Here is a 13,884-nt window from a genome sequence, read left to right on the forward strand (position 1 = left end):
AAAGTACTAGATGAGAGGTATCACAGGGATGGGAGTGGAAATAGTATTGTTCACAGGAATAGTATGGAGAGCCATGTACTACAAATGATCTCTAAAACCTTTTCCAATTTTATAACCAGTGTATTCTTATGATGTGGAAAAGCTGATTATTATAAAGCGAAATGGAGAGTCCAGAGAATAGATGTAGTGGCTGGAATTTACTAATTAATTAACAATGGTGGGCAGTGTTGGCATATAGCATTTAAGGCAAAGTAATAATCAAGCGCAATAGATTTTCACTACATGCTTCAAAAATGGGTAACTAGAACAAAGAGCTTCCCCCAACTTATACATTACCTTTGCCATGATGTAAAAGGCACAAAGGAGCAGCTGATCCAAATGTCTATCTTTCATTAGATCAGGGCAGTGAACTAAAGTGAATTCAAAACACGTCCATATCTTCCTTCGTAACTCATTTGAAACATCCAATTTTAAACATAAATCACGTAAGCGTACACTTGCCAAATGATAGACCTAAGATGGAAGGTAGTACATTGATGCAAAAAAAAAAAAAAAAAAAAACAAAAAAACCCAGTAAATAATTTCTCTAATTTATCTCTTATTGTGAACATGGGCTTTCAGGCCAAGATTAACAAATACCTAGGTTGTTGATAAATGTTATCTAAAATTACATACAATTTCTGTTCTATCGTACTAGTTCACTGTTATGGCAGAAGACTATAGATTATTATTATTTTTAAAATATTTTTAAAAGATTTTCTTTATTTTGTCAGAGAGAGAGAAAGAGAGCGAGCAGGGGGAGTGGCAGGCAGAGGGAGAAGCAGGCTCCCTGCTGGGAAAGGAGCTGGATGTGGGACTTGATCCCAGGTCCCTGAGACCATGACCTGACCCAGAGGCAGATGATTAACCAACTGAGCCATCCAGGCATCCCAGAGGATTGTAGATTAAAACAAAATTCTCTTTAGAAAACCATTTAAAAATTCTTTTGGAAAAGATGTCTTCTATGCTGTCATCTATGTGAAGTAAGAAACACTAAAATGCAAGATTTACTTGCATCATAACCATAATGAATGCATAATTTTTCAAGTGTTCAGAAATCCCCCCCTCACCTTTTTTTGTTCAGATAAAATTGCTAGAAAATCTAAAGTGTCAGAAAATAGGGGTGCCTGGTTGGCTCAGTTGGTGGAGCATACAACTCTTGATTGTGGGGTTGTGGGTTCAAGCCCCAGGCTGGGTGTAGAGATTACTTAAAAATAGGATCATAACAACAACAAAAAAAAGCCAATCAAGGTCTAAAATGTTTGATTTCTTTTTTTTTTTTTTTAAAGATTTTATTTATTTATTTGTCAGAAAGAGAGAGAGAGAAAGCACACAAGCAGGCAGAGAGGCAGGCAGAGGCGGAGAGAGAGGCAGGCTCCCCGCCGAGCAAGGAGCCCGATGTGGGACTCGATCCCAGGACTCTGGGATCATGACCTGAGCCGAAGGCAGCGGCTCAACCCACTGAGCCACCCAGGCGTCCCATAAAATGTTTGATTTCAAGAATGAGTCAGAAAGCAAAACCCTGGGGCGCCTGGGTGGCTCAGTCAGTTAAACATCTGCCATTAGTTCAGGTCATAATCCCAGGGTCCTGGGATAGAGCCTGGCAGAGGGCTCCCTGCTCAGCAGGGAGCCTGCTTCTCCTTCTTTTTTTTTTTTTTTTAAAGATTTTATTTATTTATTTGACAGAGAGAGATCACAAGTAGATGGAGAGGCAGGCAGAGAGAGAGAGGGAAGCAGGATCTCCGCGGAGCAGAGAACCCGATGCGGGACTCGATCCCAGGACCCTGAGATCATGACCTGAGCCGAAGGCAGCGGCTTAACCCACTGAGCCACCCAGGCGCCCCCTGCTTCTCCTTCTTCCTCTGCCATACCCCTGCTTGTGTGCGCTCTCTCTCTGTCAAATAAATAAAATCTTTAAAAAGAGAAATTAAAAAAAAAAAAAAAGCAAAACCATTCAAGAAACTTCTTATTCGACATTGTTTTCCCAAGCATATAAATGTATTACTGAAGTAAATGAGATACCAAGTTTTTTGTTTCTGTTGTTCCTAAGTACATCAGAGTAAATTCAGTTCAATGCCATGAGCCTCTCATTTTTACAATCTTTATATGAACTGATACTAATGCAAATGCCCTGAAGTTTCTGCAAGATTCTAAAATGGTTTCGAATCACCCAAGAAGAATTATGTTTTACTGTTTTAAAAACTGGTACCCTGCTGTGGTATTCCTAAATCACACTACTCTGTTTGAGCTAAGTCTTTAAATTTAAATGTTCAGGGAAAAATAATGAAAAGAGTCAGGTATCCCTTATATAAAAGTATCTCTGGCAGGAATATAATCCACAGATTAGAGTTTAACAACAAATGTAAGCTATCCAATACACTAATCTGACAGAAAGACAAGTGGTTGACTCCAAAGTCACAACTGATTAATTTTATAGCAAACTCATTTTCTGTATCCTATCTCCTTATTTCTGGTCCAGCTGGCCAAGAGATAAACAGAATCCATTTGGGTCAGAGCAGTGGGAAAGATGCTAGAACTTTGTATTTGTGATAGGAAATGAAAGATACAGTCCTAGTTAAAAAGATTAAAAATAAGGCGCCTGGGTGGCTCAGTGGGTTAGGCCTCCGCCTTCAGCTCAGGTCATAATCCCAGAGTCCTGGGATCGAGTCCCACATCGGGCTCTCTGCTCAGCAGAGGGCCTGCTTCCTCCTCTCTCTCTCTCTGCCTACTTGTGATCTCTCTCTGTCAAATAAATAAATAAAATCTTAAAAAAAAAAGGTTAAAAATAATATGTAATTAGATAATACTTGTTAAGTGTCTTTTACAGAGTTGATCCAATGAATTAAAGAAACATACTCTGGGAGTCGTTGTCATCTTTTTTTTTTTTAAAGATTTTATTTATTTATCTGACTGAGAGAGTGAGAGAGCACAAGAAGGGGGAGCAGGAGAGGGAGAAATAGGCCCTGAGCAGAGAGCCTGATGCAGGACTTGATCCCAGGACCCTAGGATCATGACCTAAGCCAAAGGCAGATGCTTAACCATCTGACTCACCCAAGCGCCCCACTGGAAGTTTTCTAACAAAAAATTCATAGAAAATTCCATTCTGGCACAGAATACCAGCATCACACTGAATTCAGCATAGACAATAGCTGCAGTTTACTCAGGGAAGGGTTATTTTGAATTCACTAGAGACATGGATAATTATGCTCTTTATAGATAAAGACATCCTATTAACTTTTAGGATAAAATTTTTCTAGCTTCTAATCTGTATCAAGTAGGCTTTATTAAAAAAAAATTTTTAAAAGATTTTATTTATTTATTTGACAGTCAGAGATCACAAGTAGGCAGAGAGGCAGGCAGAGAGAGAGGAAGGGAAGCAGGCTCCCTGCTGAGCAGAGAGCCTGATTCGGGGCTTAATCCCAGGACCCTGAGATCATGACCTGAGCTGAAGGCAGAGGCTTAACCCACTGAGCCACCCAGGCGCCCCATAAAATATATATATATTTTTTTGAGAGAGTGAGGACAAGCCTGTGTGCAAGAGTAGAGAGAGTGGTAGGCAGAGGAAGAAGCAGGTTCCCTATTGAGCAAGGAGCCCATTGTAGGACTCAGTCCTCGGACCCTGGGATCACAACCCGAGCTGAAGGTAGACCTTGAATTGAAGGCAGATGCTTAACTGACTGAGCCACCCAGGTCCCCCATCAAGTAGGTTACATTTAAATGGAAAGGGAAAAAAAAACAAACCCAAAGATTCTGAAGTAGATGCAGAATTAAAAATTCAGAACTAGAGCTTTCTTTCTTTTTTTAAAAAAGATTTTATTTATTTATATGACAGAGATTTCACAAGTAGGCAGAGAGACAGGCAGAGAGAAAGGAGGGAAGCAGGCTCCCTGCTGAGCAGAGAGCCCGATGCTTGGCTCGAACCCAGGACCCTGAGATCATGACCTGAGCCAAAGGCAGAGGCTTAACCCACTGAGTCACCCAGATCAATCTTAGATTTATTTCTGTCAATCTTAGATTATCAAAATTTGTCATTTTGAACATTAAAAATAGGGAGTAAATGGGAAAAAAGTTGCATTTTCCAACTCTGTTTTTAAAACAAGCCTTAGTTGGTGGCTCAGTAAGTTAAGCCTCTGCCTTCGGCTTGGGTCATGATCTCAGGGTCCTGGGATCGAGCCCTGCAGGAGGCTCTCTGCTCATCAGGGAGCCTGCTTGCCCCTCTCTCTCTCTGCCTGCTTCTCTGCCTACTTGTGATCTCTATCAAATAAATAAGTAAAATCTTTAAAAAAGAAAAAAAAAAGAAGCCTTAGAAAGGCACAACGGGGAGACAGGATTTGGTGAGGTAGAGTAGAGGAGGCAGAGGGAAGAATAGGAAAGGGCAAGTTTTCAAGAGTTATGATAAAAAAGACTAGAGGAAATAAACTTAAATTTGCATCAAAGATAATTTAGAAAAAATATTAATTTCTTAAAATGTTTAAGTCCTAAACCCTGGTCTCAATGCTAAAACTCCCTGAAAAATAGTGCCTTCTTTTTCCTTTACAATTCTTAAGAATGGGCGAGCCAGCCAAGTTGTGGAGTAAACTAGAGAGATATCTTCCAGTTCTGGAATTTATTTCATAGAAGAGTCATGTTTGATTAGAAAACCTGATTAACTTGTCTCTCTTATCAGAAGCTGACAGTGCTTTAAAAACAGGTAGGACAGGGGCGCCTGGGTGGCTCAGTGGGTTAAGCCGCTGCCTTCGGCTCGGGTCATGATCTCAGGGTCCTGGGATCGAGCCCTGCATCGGGCTCTCTGCTCAGCAGAGAACCTGCTTCCTCCTCTCTCTCTGTCTGCCTCTCTGCCTGCTTGTGATCTCTCTCTGTCAAATAAATAAATAAAAAATCTTTTAAAAAAATAAATAAATAAATAAAATTAAAAATAAATAAATAAATAAAAACAGGTAGGACAGAGGCACCTAAGTGGTACAGTTGGTTAAGAGTCCGCCTCTTGGCTTCAGCTCAGGTCATTCTCAGGGTCATGGGATCGAGCCCTGCATGGGCCTCTGTGCTCAAGTCTGGTTATGACTCTTTCTCCATTTTCTCCTCCCACCACCCCTTACACTCTGCCTAAGCTCTCTCTTTCTCTAAAATAAATAAATAAAATCTTAAAGAAAAAGATTATTTCAACTGAGGCAGAAAAAACATCTGACAAAATTCAAATCCTTTTTTTTTCATAACACACTCAACAAACTAGGAATAGAAGAAAACTACCTCAACATAATAAATGCCATATATGAAAAATCCAGAGCTAACATCATACTTAAAGTAAAACAAAGAAAACTTTTCCTTTAAGATCAGGAACAACACAGATTGCATGGAGCACTGGGTGTGGTGCAAAAATAATGAATACTGTTATGCTGAAAAAAAAAAAAAAAAGATCAGGAACAAGACAAGAATGCCCAATTTCAGCACTTCTTTTCAACACAGTACTGGAAATTCTAGCCAGAGCAATTAGGCAAGAAAAAGAAATAAAAAACATCAAAACTGGAAAATAAGTAAAGTCATCTGTTTGCAGATTATATGATTTTATGGTGTGGAAAACTGCAAAGAATCCCCCAAAAGTGTTAGAAGTAATAAACGAATTCAGCAAAGTTGCAGACTACAAAATCATACAGGGGCACCTGGCTCGCTCAGTCAGTGTAACAGGTGACTCCTGATCTTGGGGTTATAAATTCAAGTCCCATGTTGGGTGTAGAGATTACTTAAATAAATAAATAAATAATTCATAACAGGGGCACCTGGTTGAGCATTTGCCTTTAGCTCAGGTGTTGATCTCAGGGTCTTGGGATAGAGGTCTGCATCAAGTCCCTGCTCAGTGGGGAGTATGCTTCTCCCTTTCCCTTTCCCTCTCTTCCAACCCTGCTCATGCTCTCTCTCTCGAATAAATAAATAAAAGTTTAGAAAAAAAAATCACACAAAAATCTATTTCATTCCTCTACCACAAACAATAAATAATCCAAAAATAAAATTAAGAAAATGATTGTATTTATAGTATCATGAAAAGAATAAAATAACTTAGTAATCAACTTAACCAAGGAGGTAAAAGAGTATATACTGAAAACTGCAAAATGCTGCTTAAAGAAATTAAAGACAAATAACAAAACACTCTGTGTTAACTAAAAAACAACAACAACAACAAAACAAACCAAAAAACCCCAAACACAAATAAATGGAAAGACATCCCATATTCATGGACTGGAAGACTTAGTAATGGTAATAAGATGTTAACACTATTCAAAGGATTCTACAGATTCAATGCAATCCCTATCAAAATCTCCATGATGTTTTTTGCAGAAATAGAAAAATCCATCCTAGGGATGCCTAGGTGGCTTCAGTCGGTTAAGTGTTTGCCTTCAGCTCAGGTCATGATCCCAGAGTCCTGGGACTGAGTCCTGCATTGGGATCCTTGCTCAGCAGGGAGCCTACTTCTCCCTCTGCCTGCCGCCGCCCCAGCTTGTGCTTGTGTGCACTCTTCCTCTGACAAATAAATAAAAATTTTAAAAAATCCATCAAAAAAAAAAAAAAGAAAAGAAAAGAAAAAGAAAAATCCATCCTTAAAGTCATATGGAATCCCAAGGAACTCTGAATAACCAAAATAATCTTGAAAAAGAACAAAGCTGTGAGGGCTCATATTTCCTAATTTCAAAACTTACTACAAAGTTACAGTAATCAAAAGAGTATAGTACTGGCATACAGACAGACATAAAAAGGACAATGCTTAAAGAGCCCAGAAATCAGCCCTCACATATATGGTGCAATGGCTTATGAAAATGGTGCCAAGACCATTCAAAGGAGAAACAACGGTCTTTTCAACAAATGGTGTTGAGAAAATGGATGCAAAAGAATGAAGCTAGATCCTCCCCTCAGACCATATACAAAATTAACTCAAAATGGATCAAGGAATTAAACAAAAATGCTAAAACTATAAAACTCTTAGGGAGAAAAGATGGGGAAAAGTTTCATGACATTGGAACGGTCGATGATTTTTTGGATATGACACAAAAAGCAAAGACAGTAAAACAAAACACAGAGAAATTGAACTTCATTAAAGTTAGAAACTTCTGTGCATCAAAGGATACTATCAATATGGTGAAAAGGCAATCCCTGGAATGGGAGAAAACATTTGCAAATCATAAATCTGATAAGGGGTTCTATCCAGAATATATAAAGGATTAACTACAGCTCAATAGCAACAACAGTAAAACTCAAGCAAAAAATGGGCAAAGGACTTAAATAAATCTTTCTCTAAGGAAGACAGATAGATGGCCAATAAGCACATGAAAAGACGCTCAACATCACTAATAATTAGGGAAATGCAAGTCAAAACTATGAGATACCACTTTATTCTAATTAGCATGGCTACTATAAAAATAACAGAAAACAGTGTTGACAAGGATGTGGAGAACTTGGAAACCCATGTATTTGTAGCAGGAATATAAAATGGGGCAGGCACTGTGGAAAATGGTATGGTAGTTTCTCAAAAAATTATATTCAGAATTATTATTCCACTTCTGGGTATAAACCCAAGGGAACTGAGAGCAGACACATGAATAGATAGTTGTACACTTATGTTCATAGCAGCATTATTCACAATAAGTAGAAACACTGCAAATGTTCATCTACAGATGAATGGATAAACAAAATGTGGTATACACATACAATGGGATATTATTCAGGCTTAAAAAGGAAGGAAATTCTGAAAAATGCTACAACATGGAAGAATCCTGAAGACTTACACTAAGTGGAATAAACCTGTTTAATATAATATTATACTAGGTGCCTGGGTGGCTCAGTTGGTTAAGCAACTGCCTTCAGCTCAGGTCATGATCCTGGAGTCCCAGGATTGAGTCCCACATCGGGGTCCCAGCTCCACAGGGAGTCTGCTTCTCCCTCTGACCTTCTCTCCTGTCATGCTCTTTCTCACCCTCTCTCTCACAAACAAATAAAATATTTTTTAAAAATATTACATTAATAATTATATTAATAAACTTACCACATTAACATAAATATTGTTTGAATCTACTTATATGAGGTACCTAGAGTAGTCAAATTCATAGAGACAGAAAGTAGAATGGTGGTTACCAGGAGCTGGTGGAGGGAAGAGGAATGGGGAATTATTTTAAGTGGAGGAGATTCTCAGTGTAGGAAGATGAAAAAGTTCTGGAACTGGATGATGGTGAAAGCTGTGCAACAATGTGAATGTACTTAACGATACTTCACTGTACACTAAAATATGGTTAAAATGGTAAATTTTATGTATATTTTACCACACAAAAAAGGAGGCTAAAGCTGCTCTGTTACTCAATCTTTCTTGCACTGATTAAATGAGATCATTTTATTTTTATTTACTTTTTATTTATTTATTTTTTTAAAGATTTTATTTATTTATTTGACAGACAGAGATCACAAGTAGGCAGAGAGGCAGGCAGAAAGAGAGAGGAGGAAACAGACTCCCTGCTGAGCAGAGAGCCCAATGCGGGGCTTGATCCCAGGACCCTGAGATCATGACCTGAGCGAAGGCAGAGGCTTTAACTCACTGAGCCACCCAGGCACCCCTTTATTTACTTTTTAAAAAGATTTTATCGATTTATTTGACAGAGAGAGAGCGCGCACAAGCAGGGGGAGCAGTAGAGGGAGAAAAGCAAGACCCCCATTGAGCCGGAAGCCCGATGTGGGGCTCAATCCTAGGACTCTGGGATCATGACCTGAGCCAAAGACAGATATTTAACTGACTTAGCCAGACAGGCACCCCTTAAAATATTTTATTTTTAAATAATCACTATATCCAGTATAGGGCACGAACTTACAACCCTATGATCAAGCGTCCCAGGTTCCACTGAGCCAGCCACACACCCCAAATGAGATATTTTGGATGCCATAAAATCACATACCTTTCTATAAAACAGTGCTAAAGACCCAGTTCTCTTTGGTTTGCTTATTCCAGTTGGATGTGCCTCTTGCACTTTAGTCAGATGGGTCTGTTTCGGAGAAGCACCAATTAATGACTGAGCAGTAAGTGATACAGGACTCTCGACTTTGGACTCCTGAGCTGTGTTCATGGAAATTGGTATCAGTGTGATCTCTCCAGCATCATTTGCGATACCTAAATGTATAAGCAAGAGTTTTCAGTCTTAGAAATAAGCAGCATGTGTTCCAGAAAGGTTGTCAATTATATCTATCAATCTATCTATGTGTATAAACATAGGAATAGGTTAGAAAAGGAGATGAAAGCCACAAAAATAAGAATTCTAGGTTACAGCACTCTTGTTTTCTATTTCTGCTCTGAAACAATATTGTTTTTCTTTTGAACTTTTGAGTTCTTACAGAGATATTTTTAATAATCTGTAAAGCTCATATAAAAAAATAAGTTCCGGGACGCCTGGGTGGCTCAGTTGGTTAAGCAGCTGCCTTCGGCTCAGGTCATGATCCCAGCGTCTTGGGATCAAGTCCCACATCGGGCTCCTTGCTCATCAGGGAGCCTGCTTCTCCCTCTGCCTCTGCCTTCCATTCTGTCTGCCTGTGCTTGCTCTCTCTCCCTCTCTCTCTCTGACGGATAAATAAATAAAATCTTTAAAAAAATAAGTTCCAACAAAAAGGGTTGTATTTTTTTTTTTTAAAGATTTTATTTATTTATTTGACAGAGAGAGATCACAAGTAGGCAGAGAGGCAGGCAGAGAGAGAGGGGGAAGCAGGCTCCCTGCTAAGCAGAGAGCCTGATGCGGGGCTCGATCCCAGGACCCTGGGATCATAAACCTGAGCCGAAGGTAGAGGCTTTAACCCACTGAGCCACCCAGGCACCCCAAGGGTTGTATATTTAAAAAATGTTAAAACTCAATAAACAGTGTAAGTTCAAAATGAAACAAAAGGTAGAGCACAGAGGATTTTTATGGCAGCGAAACTATTCTGTATAATACTATAATGGTGGCTATGTGTCATTAAACATAGAAACTACAGAATGTATAATAGCAAGAGTAAACCATAATGTAAACTATGGACTTGAGGTGATAAGGATGTGTCAATGTAAGTTCATTAACTGTAACAAATATACCATTCTGGTGCAAGATGATGATGGTGATGAAAGCTGTATGTGTGTGTGTGTGTGTGTGGCAGTGTGTGTATGGGAAATCTCTATACCTTCAACTCAATTTTGCTTTGAACCCAAAACTGCTCTAAAATGATAAATCTTAAAAAACAGTATGGGTTCAAAAGAAACTGGATTTAAAAATGCCATGTGATCCAATCCAGCAAGACAAATCTTAATTAACTAATTCAGAAAAAATAGAAAATAAATGCATTAAAATGTTACCGTGCAATGGGATTGTAACTTTATGTCCTGTTGTTCCTGTGACTATGGCTGTGGCCATAGTTAGAAGACTCTGCCCAGGGGAAATTGATATATTTTCAGTAGTAAGGCTTGAAGAAGGGGCAATTTTCAATTTTGTTCCTTCGGTTATGATCCTGTCCATAAGTATTTCCTTTGGCGGGTCTTCCCCAAAAAGTCTTCTCTTGGCACTCCCCGCAGTAGGAGAACTGTAGCGTTCATGGACAGAAATTGGAGACAATGGTTGCATATCTAATAGAGAGAAAAATAAATTCAAAACAGTTTGATACATATTCCAAAATAATAAATCAGGTTCATTCATATAACAAATAGAGACCTTGAGTTACTATGTTAAGCCCTAGGGATTCAGCAGTAAATAACATGGCTTCTGTCTTCATGGAATATAGTCTAGTTAAAGAGGCATGAAAAAAGTCATTACATGTGAAAATTATGATGGCTCATTTTCTTGATTTCTTGAACCTCTGCCTACTATTAAAGGAGCAAAACATTAAGGGTATAGTAGAAGCTAAAAGGTAGAATGAGGTGACCAGTAAATTAAAATAGTCCAATTAGCTCCTGTCTCCCAGTTTACCTAGTAAATAACATCTAAGAAGAAGGTAAATCAGTAATTTGGTTCACAGTTTGCCTCCTCCCACATGCCCATACTTAAGCAGTTTAAGGTACTATGGCTTTCTGATTTAGAAGATACACAGTCATCTTTTATGAGCCCTCTAGAAGATAAAGATGAGTAAAGGTGATATGATACTGTTTAGCTCGCCTTAATCTGAGGGTTGGCAGTAGTATGTTGATCAAAAAGAAAGTTATAGTTTATATCTATTTTCAGTGCTCTTTCCATAGGAGAAGCCTTCCCTTTCTACCAGGGGCAAAGATTCTCCTAGACCCCCAGAACCCTGTATCTTTTTCTATAATCCTTACTTTCCCCAACCCATTGTTTCTTTACAGGAATACGATATGCTTTTATTTTTATTTTATTTTAATTTTTTTAATTTATTTTTTTTTAAAGATTTTTTATTTATTTGACAGAGAGAGATCACAAGTAGACAGAGAGGCAGGCAGAGAGAGAGAGAGAGAGGGAAGCAGGCTCCCCGCTGAGCAGAGAGCCCGATGCGGGACTCAATCCCAGGACCCTGAGATCATGACCTGAGCCGAAGGCAGCGGCTTAACCCACTGAGCCACCCAGGGGCCCCTATTTTTATTTTTTTTGAGAGATAGCAAGAGAGCATGTGCCAGAGAGAGAAAGCCAGTGAGCAAGCATGGGGAGGAGCTTGGAGAGGGGGGGAGGAGCAAAAGGAGAGGGAGAGGAAGAAGGAGAATCCCAAGCGGGTTCCATGCCTAGCACAGAACAGAAGCAGGGCTCAATCTCACGACCCAGAGATCATGACCAGAGCCAAAAATCAAGAGTCGGACGCTTAACCAACTGAGCCAGCCAGGTGCCTCTTTATTTTTTATTTTATTTTATTTTTTTTTAAGATTTTATTTATTTATTTGACAGAGAGAGATCACAAGTAGGCAGAGGCAGGCAGAGATAGGGGGCAAAGCAGGCTCCCCGCCGAGCAGAGAGCCGGACATGGGGCTCAATCCCAGGACCCTGAGATCATGACCTGAGCTGAAGGCAGAGGCCTAACCCACTGAGCCACTCAGGCACCCCTCTTTTTTTTTTTTTTTAAGGATTTTATTTATTTGAAAGAGAGAGAGAGCAATGAAAGAGTGTGAGGGGGAGGGAAATATCGAGAGGGAGAAGCGGTTCCCCACTGAGCAGGGAGCCTGATGTGGGCTTGATTCCAGGACCTTGGGATCATGACTTGAGTGGAAGGCAGAGGCTTTAACCCACTGAGCCACCCAGGTGCCCCTAATTATTCATTTTTTAAAGTAATCTCTACACCCAACAGGGAGCTTGAACTCATGACCCCAAGATGAAGAGTCACATACTCTACCCAGTGCTCCTAATGACTGATAGTTTTAAAAACTTTTAAAAAGATTTCTTAAAAGTCATAAAATAATCTAAATCATTTCCATTGCTTATGAAGATTGTTTATTCTGCACAGCTTGCATATTTTTTTTTAAAGATTTTATTTATTTATTTGACAGACAGAGATCACAAGTAGGCAGAGAGGTAGACAGAGAGAGAAGAAGGGAAGCAGGCTCCCTGCTGAGCAGAGAGCCCGATGCGGGGCTCGATCCCAGGACCCTGGGATCATGACCTGAGCCGAACGCAGAGGTGTTAACCCACTGAGCCACCCAGGTGTCCCAGAGCTTGCATATTTTTATCTTACACTACACGTAAAGCAAAGACTATCAATGTGCCTGCATACATACACAAAATTATAGTCCAAAAAAGGATCAAGAACTTTGTGAAACCTAAATACTTGCTCATCAGAAGTTACTTCACGGATATGTGAGCAAAAGACTTTAACTGACTAAAAAAAAAAAAAACCAAAACAACACCAAAGAGCCATATAAACCAGAAGATACACTTATCAGATGCATACATAAGAGAAAATAAGGAAAATGCATTAAAATCTTCCTAGAAGTAAGGCTCAAAGTAACCATCTTAAGAGAGTATGGATAAAGTTATTTATTAGCTGAATTTAAGCACCCCCAAAGAGTATTGTTGCTCTGCTTCAAATACACACACACACACACACACACACACACACACACACACGCAACTTTTTAAACAATAGGCTCTATGCCCAGTGTAGAGTCCAATGCAGGACTTGAACTCATGGTCTTCATATCAAGACCTGAGTTAAGATCAAGAACTGGATGCTCTATCAGATAAAGGGCTAGTATCCAAAATCTATAAAGAACTTACCAAACTCAACACCCAAAGAACAAATAATCCAATCAAGAAATGGGCAGAAGACATGAACAGACATTTCTGCAAAGAGGACATCCAGATGGACAACAGACACATGAAAAAGTGCTCCACATCACTCGGCATCAGGAAAATACAAATCAAAACCACCTCAAATGAGATATCACCTCACGCCAATCAGAATGGCTAAAATTATCAAGTCCGGAAATGACAGATGCCGGCAAAGATGCGGAGAAAGGGGAACCCTCCTACACTGTTGGTGGGAATGCAAGTTGGTGCAGTCACTCTGGAAAACAGCATGGAGGTTTCTCTAAAAGTTGAAAATAGAACTACCCTATGACCTAGCAATTGCACTACTAGGTATTTACCCTAAAGATACAAACATAGTGATCCGAAGAGGCATGTACACCCAAATGTTTATAGCAGCAATGTCCACAATAGCCAAACTATGAAAAGAACCTAGATGTCCATCAAAAGATGAATGGATAAAGAAGATGTGGTATATATATACAATGGAATACTATGCAGCCATCAAAAGAAATGAAATCTTGCCATTTGAGACGACATGTATAGAACTAGAGGCTAGTACGCTGAGTGAAATAAGTCAATCAGAGAAAGACAATTATCATATGATCTCCCTGATATGAGG

At 39.3% G+C, this 13,884-nt stretch overlaps 1 protein-coding gene across 3 annotated transcripts in view; it reads right to left on the minus strand.

The window, feature by feature from the left end:
• RBL1 (RB transcriptional corepressor like 1) overlaps positions 1 to 13,884 on the minus strand; it is a 67,793-nt gene that overhangs the window by 14,369 nt on the left and 39,540 nt on the right. For all 3 annotated transcript variants that reach the window (XM_047746306.1, XM_047746307.1, XM_047746308.1), the window contains 3 exons: positions 10,382 to 10,648; positions 8,967 to 9,178; positions 337 to 513 (listed from right to left, as the gene is read on the minus strand). In XM_047746306.1, coding sequence (XP_047602262.1) covers positions 337 to 513; positions 8,967 to 9,178; positions 10,382 to 10,648 — 656 coding nt within the window. The remainder of the gene's footprint in view (positions 1 to 336; positions 514 to 8,966; positions 9,179 to 10,381; positions 10,649 to 13,884) is intronic.

This window comes from Lutra lutra, chromosome 9, assembly GCF_902655055.1.
Source record: "Lutra lutra chromosome 9, mLutLut1.2, whole genome shotgun sequence".
NCBI classification, from domain to species: domain Eukaryota; kingdom Metazoa; phylum Chordata; class Mammalia; order Carnivora; family Mustelidae; genus Lutra; species Lutra lutra.